Source organism: Lycorma delicatula, chromosome 8 (assembly GCF_047948215.1).
Source record: "Lycorma delicatula isolate Av1 chromosome 8, ASM4794821v1, whole genome shotgun sequence".
NCBI classification, from domain to species: Eukaryota; Metazoa; Arthropoda; class Insecta; order Hemiptera; family Fulgoridae; genus Lycorma; species Lycorma delicatula.
In genome coordinates this window covers 63,534,067-63,548,578 of record NC_134462.1, presented here as the reverse complement: position 1 = coordinate 63,548,578, position 14,512 = coordinate 63,534,067, and the positions used below count along the sequence as shown (strand labels likewise).

Below are 14,512 nucleotides of genomic sequence, written 5' to 3'. Positions count from 1 at the left end.
AATTCCTATTAATGAAAACAATAGGCTGAAGATTAATTTGCCACTTAGAAAATTATGAACTTGTTAACTTACCTATGAATTTATGCAACTACTGCTATTTTTAAACTTAAGAATCACTTCCCAGCAATTATTTAAAATAAAATTTAAGGTATTTCTTTCACAGAATCAATATTAATCCTTTTTAATACTATTTTAAAAAGACCATTAATATTACTCTGCATCTCTGTTCAACATGTACACAAATATATGTTAAAATAGCTTTTGTTAACACTTTTTTGAATATTGCGATTCATTTTATAGTTATTTATATTTAGTATCTTCATGTATTTACCTTGATATTATTTCATTTGTTTATATTTTAAATAATTAATATCCACTTTAATCATATCTATTTTTAGTTTTATAATTGTGTATTTTATGATGGCACTCTGAATAAGATTTTACGATCATGGTTCCCTTAATCCATCCAGGCAAATGTTAGGGAAGTTCATTTTTTTATCCATGGGATAGCATATCTAACCATTCTTGATATGAGCTATATAATGTTCTATAAACAAAAGATTTATTTATTTATTTAATTAAAAAATTAGCATAAAACAGAAAAAGATGATCACACAACTGATGAAAAAACAAAAAAATATGCGTTCCCTCTTTTGGGAAATGAAATGACCTAAGAAAAGTTGGAGATGTATGGCTAGTGAAAGGTTAAAAACTTAAGTCCAATATCAGCACTAGTATATTTTTAAAAAACTTTATTTTTCTTTAAAAATTGAATGAATGTATAACAATAAGTCTAATTGATAGTGATTGAATAAAGAAATTTTAACATATTAATATAAACTAACAATTTATAAAAAAAAAAAATATCAAAATTTTTATATTTTTATTATCACAAATACAAATATCATACATATTTTATTTGGAAGCTTAAAAAAAGTTACCATGTTAACTTTACACAAGACTATAAAATATTCTTCACAAATATATTAATACATTACATACACTCATTCTCTCTCTCTTCACACACATACATGCATGCACATAAGACATACAAACTCACAAATGCCCAATGATTCATACCGTTTGCCAATTTCTTATTTTTTTTTTAAAGATTATAATACATATAAAAAAGCTTACAGCAGCTAATGTATGATCAGTAGATCTTTATGCATTTCTACATACATTCATCATTTGCACTAAAGAATCTGGTTTTTAAAGATGCATTTATTTCTTACAGATTACTTTGCCTTATAATACTGAATGAACTTCAATTTTGTACCTTCAGTAAATGTGAAGGGAAGGTGAGCAGAGATGAAGTACAAACTATTGGTCATTATTTACTGAGCCATCACTAGAAAGACAGTTCATAGAAGTGCACCTTTCAAAACCATTTACCATGAAAGCTAAATTGATTAAGTATTATATAAATTTGGGATAATAGTTTCATTGTTTTATACACACAGTTTACATGAATCAATTTTCTTAATTAATCTAATCCAATTAAATTATGTAAGAAAATAATCATCAAAAAATAAGTGTTATGGCACATGCACTAATTAATTATGATAAAAGATTATTTAAAAGCATTAACAAAAATAATTATTCTCACTAAACACTAGAAATAAATGAAACTTAAGCAATAAATAACCGATAAAGATTTTTAATGATTGGATTTTTTAGAGATGTTTAAAATTAATTATGATGAAAAAAAACAAGATATAGAAGTAACAGGAAAAGAACAGGAGGAAGCTGTAATTATTTTGATAAAGTAACATAGGATAGAAATGAAAAATTGAAATGAGACTATTACTTGAGTGAAAAAAAAAAGAATTGGCTGAGGCTAGATGGATAATGTCAAGCTGGCCTATCTTGACTTACCTTTGGGCACATAAATAAATAGGTGACCAAGGTTTTCATTTATGGCAGATCAGGTGGACTGAATTGTCCGATGGCCATTACACGCATGGCATTTTTCCTGATGTGAGAAGTATGCAGGTAGGTAGATTATCCCGATCTTCCCCAATCAGCATATTACACAGTTTGTTTCTAGACATTGTGCTTTTTGAGATATGTAGCCATAGTTGGTTTGATTAATTCAGGCTTGTGTCCAGAGTGTAGAGTCACTGATTATATGCGCTCTGTCTGACCCAGGTACGAAGCTGAATTCACCAAAAAAGATAAAGAGCTTGCAAGGATAAATTCTGGCTGAGGGTAGACAGATAAGGTATGATAAAATGTTAAAAATGTTGATTAATTTACTGTCAAATTACATGGAAAATGTTATCATAAAGGATCTTTTGTTGTTAATTGTTTAGTTCCTTCTTCAGTGAAGTTAATGTGGAATGTTAACAACAGTACCACCATAATTTCACTGAAGAAGGTCTCTTCTAATTTCACTGAAGGCTCTTTAAAGAGAAAAATAATTAGCAGTTAAATCAATTTTTTTGGAGCCCTAACTTAATCTGTAATTTCATCTAAAAAAAAAAATAATAAATATAAAGACAAGTTATTGATAAACTGACTACATAATGGTTCATAACTTCAAAATTAAGAGCAGGAAATGCTCTTCCTGCTCTACTAAATTTTATCAATATATGTCTCAATCTATATATTCATTTCAATATGTGTCATCCAGATCTCATTTTAATTTTTACAAAAAAATTGATTTGATTTTTTACTACAAAGGGTAGGAAAGAGGATAATGGATAAACCAACTATTTATAATGTTTAATCATTTTAAATTATTAATTCACAATAGGGAAAAAAAGATGTTAAAAATAGCTTAATAAATTTGTTCATATAATTTGATCATTAAAAATGATTAAAACAGATATATAAAACCATATTAAATATATGCTATTTGTTTCATTGAAGAAAACCAATATCGCTTACATAAATTCAATTATTAACATAATCTTACAGCTTAATAAATAAGCTGCAAAGGCGACAAGTGAAGGACACAGATGATTCCCTGATCTAAAACATAACATTATATAAAGAAAAAGTTAAATTAACCCTTAAATGGATAAAATAACATGCATTAACTGTAGTACAACCAGTAAGGGACAATGAAGTTACTGTACCTATACACATTTTAAAATTCATTACAGGTCCAATTTTAGACATTTTGCCATTTGTATCTAACATTTTTATGTTGAATTTTTGTTAACAGTAAAATCAATTAAAACTAAATTTTTTCTTCCATTTTTTTTTTGAGCTGGCCTGAAATAATATATATAAAACTATAAATCAATAAATATACATAATAAATCATTCTTAATTTGTCAGCAGTAGTTAATGGATTGAAAAAATAAAAATAAAAACTATTCAATATAAAAGAGCTGTACTTAAGGAATTTCCAGCATACAATAAAGTTTTAAGGGAAAAGAAACATTACACAACAATATTATAGACATGCAATTAAATTAGCAAAGTTTAATAATTACTTAGTTTGGCTGTATATATAAGGGACAGGTAATGGATGTAACATCAAGATGGTTTGTTTTATATTTTTAGGAAAAAAATATTGCACGACTACACCAGTTGTGAGTAACGGTTTTGAAAACCCTGCTTATATCACAGTAACACAAAATTATTTCCCATAAAAAATAATACAAATATTCTTGAAAGGCATTGTGTAGGTGTACACTGTTTATGCTGTTTCTATCATAATTATAGCCTTGATAAAGTAACATAGGATAGAAATGAAAAATTGAAATGAGACTATTACTTGAGTGAAAAAAAAAAGAATTGGCTGAGGCTAGATGGATAATGTCAAGCTGGCCTATCTTGACTTACCTTTGGGCACATAAATAAATAGGTGACCAAGGTTTTCATTTATGGCAGATCAGGTGGACTGAATTGTCCGATGGCCATTACACGCATGGCATTTTTCCTGATGTGAGAAGTATGCAGGTAGGTAGATTATCCCGATCTTCCCCAATCAGCATATTACACAGTTTGTTTCTAGACATTGTGCTTTTTGAGATATGTAGCCATAGTTGGTTTGATTAATTCAGGCTTGTGTCCAGAGTGTAGAGTCACTGATTATATGCGCTCTGTCTGACCCAGGTACGAAGCTGAATTCACCAAAAAAGATAAAGAGCTTGCAAGGATAAATTCTGGCTGAGGGTAGACAGATAAGGTATGATAAAATGTTAAAAATGTTGATTAATTTACTGTCAAATTACATGGAAAATGTTATCATAAAGGATCTTTTGTTGTTAATTGTTTAGTTCCTTCTTCAGTGAAGTTAATGTGGAATGTTAACAACAGTACCACCATAATTTCACTGAAGAAGGTCTCTTCTAATTTCACTGAAGGCTCTTTAAAGAGAAAAATAATTAGCAGTTAAATCAATTTTTTTGGAGCCCTAACTTAATCTGTAATTTCATCTAAAAAAAAAAATAATAAATATAAAGACAAGTTATTGATAAACTGACTACATAATGGTTCATAACTTCAAAATTAAGAGCAGGAAATGCTCTTCCTGCTCTACTAAATTTTATCAATATATGTCTCAATCTATATATTCATTGTCATCCAGATCTCATTTTAATTTTTACAAAAAAATTGATTTGATTTTTTACTACAAAGGGTAGGAAAGAGGATAATGGATAAACCAACTATTTATAATGTTTAATCATTTTAAATTATTAATTCACAATAGGGAAAAAAAAGATGTTAAAAATAGCTTAATAAATTTGTTCATATAATTTGATCATTAAAAATGATTAAAACAGATATATAAAACCATATTAAATATATGCTATTTGTTTCATTGAAGAAAACCAATAATATAGATATGCAATTAAATTAGCAAAGTTTAATAATTACTTAGTTTGGCTGTATATATAAGGGACAGGTTTGTTTTATATTTTTAGGAAAAAAATATTGCACGACTACACCAGTTGTGAGTAACGGTTTTGAAAACCCTGCTTATATCACAGTAACACAAAATTATTTCCCATAAAAAATAATACAAATATTCTTGAAAGGCATTGTGTAGGTGTATACTGTTTATGCTGTTTCTATCATAATTATAGCCTTAGGTACTAATTTCTTTAATAATAACATTAAAACAAGATTTCATTTAATGAATCAAATATTTTTAATTTAGGCCTCTAACATATTTTACATTTTGTTATTTAAAAAAAGGTAAGCTCTATGATATATCTTATGTAATGCAAATTAAAAAGAAAAGTAAGTTTACACTATTACAAAATAAGAGATAAAAATTAAAAAAAAATCTTTAAAATTAAGATTTTAAAAGAAGGGATAACCACTTTTAGTTATAAAACTTTTGGGAAAGAAACAACTTGTTCCAAAAAAAACTTTTTGCCCACAAATTTAAACCTGTTGACATGCAATATAAATTATATCCCTACATGTTACTTAAACAATAATGGAGCTTTCTTTTAATGGCAATTTCTACAATTTATATGACATGGTGGACCACCATTAGCTCTGCATCTGCACCCACCAGTAGTATCACCACGACCCTGAAAAAAATAATTTTAAAGCTCTCTTATTGAGTGGAAAACTTCTGATCCATTTATAATATTAACTGAATGTCATTTATAATATTACAAAATATTGTTCAAATATTTTGTATTTTTAAATACATAAATATATATTTATAATATTAACAAAAAATGTCTATCCATACATGCAAAAATAAGATGCTGCAACACAGTTATAAAATCAAAAGCCACATATGCAGCAGAAACACTCTTTTACCTGAACAAATAATCTAAGACCAACAAATTTCAGAAAATCGAAAGATTTGGATGAACCTACATCAACAAAAAGTACCAGAAAGACAGGGAGTGGTGGATTGTGCCCAACCAAGTCATATACAAAGAGTTAGAACTCATCACTGATACCATGCAAAACAAGAGAGTAGGATTTTTTGGACATATGATTTGAGACTTCTGAAACAGTTTGTACAGTACAATCTCAACTCAAAAAATCCCTTTTAGTACGCTGGAAGGCAGAGGTAGATTTCACCAGTATTAAGTAGGAGATGAAAAATATTTCCACCTTAAAGTTAAGAAAAACTTCAAATTTACTCAATATGACAATGATTGCATGTGAAAAAAGTTTCACATGTTTAGCATATGACAAGCACCATCTTCTTACAATTCCAGCAACATTTTGGTCATCCCTTGCCACAAGGGTTGGTCATATCAAAAATTGTTTCAGAAAAAAGTTTTAGGTAATGTTTAGAGGATTAACAAACACTTTAAACTGATTTGATACTGTGCCTATTAAGGGAGGTATAATTTATTTTTTGTCTTCAAAACCTTAATTAATCCAACCCCTGAGCCAATGGTTGGTGATATCAAAAAACTTTATTTAGATCAGCTTTAGGTCCTTATCCAAAGAATTATAACAAATTCAATATTTTACTTAATAAGAAAGTTACAGGTGTATTTTGTTTTTTTTTTCAAAAAAGCCTTCTTGATTTCCACCCCATGGTCCGATTTTGCTCATTAATGGATTTGACTGACATTTTGGGTCGTTATATTTTCTGTATCAATTTGAAATTGATTGGTGCAAAATTATGGCAGTTATCGTGTTCACAAGAAAGTGAAATATATGTATATATAAACTTTTGAACTGACAGTGATTTTGGGGTCTGGGGGATGTGAAACGCAAAGATATGTCAAAATTTTCCAGAAGTTGAATCATGGTACCCGTTACAATAGGTAGCTTTCTTATGAAATCTACCTAAAAACACCAAGACAGGATGCAGATGGATCAGTCACCACAATGATAAAAAAAACGAAAAAACAAGGTAAAAACACTCACTTCACAACCACAAGAAAGAAACTCACAACATAAACATTTTTAACATCAGAAAAGACATGGAGATCGGAACATATGAAAAAATACTGGGAGGACTGACTGTAAGGCCCACAGTCCCTACAAAGAGATATGGATAATGGACAGAGTAAAAGTGATCATGTGTGGTCATAAAAGATGAAAAAAAAAAATTAACTGAAATCTAAAACATTAGTTTCAGAAATTATTTCTTGACATTAATGATTATAGACATAACAGCACATTCAGATAGTGCAGAGGTTTTCAAACTTCCCATGTTGGGGATTGACAGTTTGAACTCAGCTAAACCAATATAGTTAAACATTATTGGCTCTTCAATACTGTTCCCAGCTACATTCTATTATTAGATTGTAATAACAAAACATTCTGGAATACTGATTCAAAGAGTGACAGAAACAAGCTTAAGGTTGTAGTGTTCAATTTTCTTGCCTACCCTTTCTTAATTATTTTTTTACATTTACATTTTTACAACCTTACCTCGAGCAGATGCTAATTAACTGATCACAACTTGCAGATAGCAGACATAAAAGAAAATTAAGCTTTGTATCAAAGAAAAAGGACAAATCAGGAAATAGAATATGAGTAAAATGAATATTAGCATCTTTTACTAGAACTGAAAAGAAAAACTGCAAATTTTTCTTAGATCAATTGAGTGAGCAAAGAAAGAAATCTATAAAGTACTGAAGAAGCAATTAAAAAGAGCTGGAGATGGAGGACAAAAATCAGAAGAAATAAATGAAATTTGTTTTAAAAATTTTGAGTAACTTCAATGAGAACAATACAGAAAAGAAAATAATGTACTAAGAAAGAGCATATAAGATTCAGGAAGAATAGATGAAAGAACTACGTGAAGAAATAGAAAATGTAGAATAGTAGAAAAATCATACATATAGGAAAAACTAAGAAATAAGTAACTAAGAAACTAAGTAAAAAAAAAGCAAGAATACAACAAAAAAGTCATTGATAGATAAGATAATAAAATTCAGAAATAGAAGTTAAGAAAAAGGGTACTGGTTACAGACAGACAAGAGAGATTAATAATCAGCCAAAAAACACAACAAAACTGTTGAAGTAAATTGAAAAACAATTGCAAAAAGAATTCAAACAATCAAGAGGCATAAAAACAATTTTGGAAGTAATGGCATACAAGGTAACAGAATCAAGTGGTTGTAAAAGGATCCACAAGCAGAAGAAAAAATTAAACTAAGATGAGTGTAAAATCCATTACCAATATATAAACTAATAAAAAACATGTAAAAATAAGTAACAAATAAAAAATAAATAATAAATAACAAATAAAAATAAATAATAAGTAACAAATGTAAAAATAAAAAGAGAATAATGAAAACAGATAAATAATAATGTTCATCAATGGAGAAAATACACGAAGCACGGCATTAGGAAAAGAGATAAGGCAAGAACACTATGATAAGAAAAGACTTAGGATGTACAGTAATGAGAGTAAGAAGTACTGAACAGAGTAAACTGTGGTAGTCTGGGAACTTCCAAGAAATGCAAAATGGTATAGTAGCAAGAGAAATTTTTAATTAAATTAAATTATTAATTACAGATCTTTCCTTTTTCTTTGGCAAAGAAAACAATATAAATGATTATATCTAGTAAATTATCAGTTTGGTTTTAAGAAAGGAAACGGGATAAAAAGTGGCTTACTTGTTTGAGTTTTCTGCAAGGGAGCCTGGGAGAAAAATATTTATTAGTTTCAAAATTTAAGAAAAAACATGGATAGTCAAATAGGATGATATACTAACAGAGAAATGAACTTTTACATTTAGGGATTAATAAAAATGGCTTTTTTAAAAAAGTTCAAAGCATTTACAGCCAGCCTTTATGGCACAAGTGTTACTGTCTTGCCCTTTCAACCAAAGGCCACGTGTTTGAATCCTGTCAGGCATGGCATTTTTCATAATAATGATGAAATAGCAAAATTGCCATTTCATCTCATCCTCTGAAGCAATTGTGATTCCTGAGAAGAAAAAATTGTTTACACAGCTCATTTATTAAGTAGCTTTTTTATGATAGATGACATCTGCTTCAACATTCAATCTCACTTTATAACTGTTTTGGAATTGGAGCACTGACACACTAAAACAAATTTCTGAAATTATAAAGTGATTTGCTGTTTTCTTCAAAATAAAGTGATTCAGATTCTAACTAACAGAACATAATTTGAGTAGAATGATAGATATAAAGTCGTCATTAACAATTAAAAAATCAAAAATGGCCATGATATTGAACATTTAAAAATATGAGATATTGATTTTGTAAAAAATTCCAGACATAACATGTACACTGAATTATAGTAGGGTATTTTAATTTGTTTTTTTGAACAAATTAAAATGTAATTTTCTGTTTACAAAAAAAAAAAAAAAAAACTGATAGAAAACAAACCTTTTTAATACAAACATTTATTAAAACCTTTTTACTTATAATAGAATAAAATCACATCATGAAATTATGCTGTTTATTCAATTCACATCCTGCATACAACCATATCAATACAAAATCTGTGACCGCAATTGATAATATGAGGTATATAAAAAAATGAATTCCAACTTGTTCCTTACAATAATTTCTTTTTTTGTGACCACACTAATGAGATTTTGTTGCATATGAAATACCTTGAACGACCTTCTGGATGTAAGGCTGAAAAGCTACTACTCAGCCAAGGAGACTAGCATTTTATTCATTAATTGCTCAACATGGGGTCAATTTTAACTTCTAAATGGCTACATTCCTATATACAAGGTGTGGCCAAAAAAAACCAGACTGATCAATCTGTAGACAAACACTGCACTCATGAAACTCAAATGGCACATGGCCGTCACGTGATATCCCCTCTCTCCATGAATGTTTATCATGCACTCAGGTTTTTGAATAGTTTAAACAGTTCAAAGAGGGATGAGAAGAGAAAGAATATGACCCAGGACAACCATGTTTTTCGACATTCATAGGGTTGTGTACATAAATTGGATACCTGAAGGTCAAACTGTGAATCAACAACACTACTACCAAGAGGTCCAACCTACTCTCCATAAACAAGTAAGAAGAAAGTGACCTGAGCTGTGGAAAAACAAGTCATGGATTCTTCATCAGGAAAAGCCCCGGCTCATACTGTATTGTTTGTCAAGACATTTTTAGCTAAGCATGGGATCCTTGTGTAGGAAAATCTACCCTTCTCACCAGATCTTGCCCCATTTTACTTTTTTCTATTCTCCAAGGTGAAATCAGCAGTGAAAGCAAAAAATTTGAGACAGTTGATGCTGTGAAAAACAAAGCAATGGAGACCATGAACATGCTTTTTGAAAATGACCAACACTGTTTTGACCAATGGAAAATTCGCATGAAGCAGTTTAGGGATCTTGGAGGGGAGTATATTGAAGGGGATAATGTTTTTTGTAGCACTAATCCTTTTTTTTTTAAGCCACACCTTGTAAATATCTGTATTATCATAAATATCGGCATCTGTTATTACAATCTATAAATATTACAAACTATATATTTTAGCAGAGTAAATATTCCAATAATAAGTCATACCTCAGGTCCCCAACGAGGACCAAGTGTAGCCCAACATATTTCAGTCTTGCACATTAAGCACTGCATCCAATCACAGCCTTCCAATTTCATAATTACTACTGAACAACCTGGGCAATTCATAGCTTCTTTACTGGCAATCATTGCCTGAAACCACAAACAAAAATTAATAAATATAATGTGATAATAATATTATAATATCTGTATTGTCTAATTTCTTTATAGTACAGTTCTTAACTATTTATGATAATAATAATAATGATTATCAACGTAAATTATATATAAATTTATACATTTGTATGAAAAACATTGCCTATACTTACTGCATAACATAGCACATCATTTATCCGGATAAGAGAGCAGTACAGGTTCTGTTTACATTTGGTTAGGGTTAGGTAATCAAATACAATGAGCAATACAACTGATTTTACTGTATCTAGAGCAAACGATTAGACTATGTCTTTATCACAATGAGCATTAGTAATGCACCTGAAAACCAGATTTTAAAATTAAAATACTCCCAACCATATATTTGCTTTTAGGTTGCATTTTGAGTGGCAATTTCTTTAAATATAATACTTCCCATATCCAAACAACATCTGGTACATGACAACTCTTCAGGTAAGGGAGGTACTTTATTAAATATACATATTATATATATATATATATATAAAATACATATATATATTTATATATATATATATATATAATATACATATATATATTCAAAAGAAATGGTACAAATTTTTTTATACAACCAATTGTTAAATTTTTACATTGTCTTATCATGGGAACATTTTAGAAAATTATTTTTCTGGTAATATTTACTCTTCTTTGTTACGTAAAAATATTCACGTCAGTTATCTGATTATGGCACACTGTTTATTACAATTTATAAAATAATCATATCTCTTGGATTATTCTATAAAAAAAGTCAACTATAATTAAATCCTGTACCACAAGAATCTGCATTTTGTCAACTACAACTAATTATAGTAACAATCATTACTATTACTGGATCAACTTATTATGTGGCAGGTATTGTTTACCCTGTTTCTACAACGAAATATGTTTTAAGTTAAGTGAATTTAATAATGAAGTAAACTTAAGTTCTTGGAATCTGCCAGCGATCGTGAATGTTAGATGGAATTTGAAGAATTACAGACTGAATGTGAAGTGATGTAAAAAGATTGGCAACATTTTCATACGCCTGGAAAACATCTCTGAGTGTTTTCAATAAAGTGGAAAAATAAAACAAAATAAAATCAATAAAATTGACAATCTACAGAAACTTAATAATTCTGTAGAAATACAAATCTTTTTAGAATAACAATCTACACAGGAATGCTTTAATACAGCAAAGAGACAATTTCATTAATAACCTTTCCCCCCCCACTCATTCCCTACCACATAATGTATTTTAAATGAAATCGTTTCCGTTCCAAGATTCTAAACTAAGAAAAATTTTCAGCTTTTAATTTTACAGTTGTTCTGTAATCTGTTTAAATTTACTCAAATTGATAATAAATAAATAAACATTACTGTTTTTATTAGTGCTAGGCATTATTGGGAATTTTATTCTTCTAGTGCTTTATTACAGACAAGGAGGATTATCAGACATTTTCATTCATGAAAATAAACAGATATGTCATTTCATTCAGGTAGTAGACAACTTAACTGTAATCTCACAAGCAAGCGTGCGTGCACACACACACACACTTGTTCTCTCTCATGTTTAAATCCACTACCTCCAGAAATATTCTTCCCCCTTCCCAGATTCATATATGACTTCATTCTAAGATCTCAATCAATCAACTGTGAGGTCTTCAGCTTTAGTTTTCTTCCTATATACTTATTAGAGGAAATTATCAAAGATAATCTTTTTTTCAATGTTTGATATAAAATTTAGTAAAATTTTTTGATTAATATTATGCGACACAAATATAAATGAACTATCATTATTTAAATATTGTTAATAAGCTCTTCTTCCTCTATGAATCATGAGACCTTGCCGTTGGTGAGGGAGCTTGAGTGCTCAGTGATACAGAGTAACTGGACCGAAGGTGCAACCATATCGGAGAGGTATCTGTTGAGAACCAGACTAATGATTCCTGAAAGAGGGCAGCAGCAGCTCTTTCAGTAGTTGTTAAGGGCATAGGTCAGGATGACTTAAACGGCCATAACAACATCACTCAGTCCACTGAGTACCGCACAGCTGAAAGCAATGGAAAACTACAGCTGCTTTTTTTCCAAGAAAATGTAGCTCTCTGCATTTTCATATAGTAATGATGGAGGCGCCTTCCTTGGTAAAATATTCTGGAGGTAAACCAGTCCCCCATTCGGATCTCTGGGTGGGGACTGCTATGGAAGGGGTCACCAGAAAATTAAAAAATAACATTCTAAGAGTTGGAGCATGGAATTTTAGAAGTTGAAAATTTAAATGGTTAGGATAAATGTAGATGTAGTAGGAATTAGCGAGGTTTGGTGGGAAGAAGAAAACGACTTTTGGTCAGGTGATTTTAGAATAATTAACTCAGTCTCAAATGGGCAGGCAGGAGTAGGTTTCATAATGAACAAGAAGATAGGGAAGAGAGTAGAGTATTTCAAAGTGCATAATGATAGAATCATTGTAATAAGGATAAAATCAAAACCTAAACCGACAACAATTGTTAACGTCTATATGCCTACAAGTGCCCATGATGATGGTGAGGTAGAGTGTGTATACAAAGAAATTGACGAAGCAATTACACAAAAAAGGAGACGAAAATTTAATAATAGTTGGAGATTGGAATGCAAGCATTGGAAAAGGCAAGGAAGGAAATATAATGGGTGAATACTGGCTGGGCAAAAGGAATTAAAGAGGGGGCCGACTTACAGAGTTTTGCATGAAGTATAATTTAGTAATTGACAACACCCAGTTTAAAAATCATAATAGAAAAATATACTAATGGAAAAAGCAAGGCGATACTGCAAGGTATCAAATAGATTATATCATGGTTAAGCAAAGATTTAGAAATCAACTCGTCGACTGCAAAACTTACCCTGGAGCAGATATTGATAGTGACCATAATTTAGTGATAATAAAATGTAGATTGGGGTTTAAAAACCTGAAGAAAAGGTGTCAGATAAATTGGTGGAATTTAGAGAAGTTTGATGAAGAGGACGTAAAGAAGATTTTTGAGGAGGACATCGCAAGAGGTCTCAGTAAAAAAGATAAAGTAAAAAATGTAGAATAAGAATGGGAGAATGTTAAAAAGGAAATTCTTAAATCAGTAGAAGCAAACTTAGGTGGAACAAAGAGAACTAGTAGAAAACCTTGGATTTCAGACGATATATTGCAGCTGATGGATGAACGTAGAAAATATAAGAATGCTAGTGATGAAGAAAGTAAAAGGAACTATAGACAATTAAGAAATAATATAAACAGGAAGTGCAAACTAGTGAAAGAAGAGTGGATTAAAGAAAAGTGTTCAGAAGTGGAAAGAGAAATGAACATTGGTAAAATAGACGGAGCATACAGGAAAGTTAAGGAAAAGTTTGGGGTACATAAATTAAAATCGAACGTTAAACAAAGATGGTACACCAATATATAATACGAAAGGTAAAGTCGATAGATGGGTGGAATATATTGAAGAGTTATACGGAGGAAATGAATTAGAAAATAGTGTTATAGAGGAAGAAGAGGAAGTCGAAGAGGATGAAAGGGGAGAAAAAATACTGAAATCTGAATTTAAGAGAGCATTAAAAGATTTGAATGGCAGAAAGGCTCCAAGAATAGACAGAACATCTGTAGAATTACAAGTGCACTGCAGGTGAGGAAGCGATTGATAGATTATAAAAACTGGTGTGTAATATTAAAATACTAAAATCTAAGCTTTAGAGTGCCGGTTGTTTCTAGTGTTAAAGACTATTAATTAATAGCTTTGTTAACAATTATTAATAGCAGATAGGAGCATGATGTATAGTACTCCAATTCATTTACTGCACAGTAAATTAGCTTGTGGTATATAACATTTCTAGATAAGAAATGAAAAATACACTTTTGACAAATCTAATAAGTGTAACTGATTTAATAAAATGATATACAGGTTTGATATGATTTTACTACATTCTA

General features: G+C 29.8%; 1 protein-coding gene across 1 annotated transcript in view; it reads right to left on the bottom strand.

Annotated features, from left to right (window-relative positions):
• Nucleotides 1–735: 735 nt before the first annotated feature.
• LOC142329417 (uncharacterized) overlaps nt 736–14,512 on the bottom strand; it is a 73,781-nt gene continuing 60,004 nt past the window's right edge. The window contains exons 6-7 of the mRNA XM_075374010.1: nt 10,402–10,545; nt 736–5,501 (exon numbers count right to left, since the gene is read on the bottom strand). Coding sequence (XP_075230125.1) covers nt 5,418–5,501; nt 10,402–10,545 — 228 coding nt within the window. The 3' untranslated portion in view covers nt 736–5,417. The remainder of the gene's footprint in view (nt 5,502–10,401; nt 10,546–14,512) is intronic.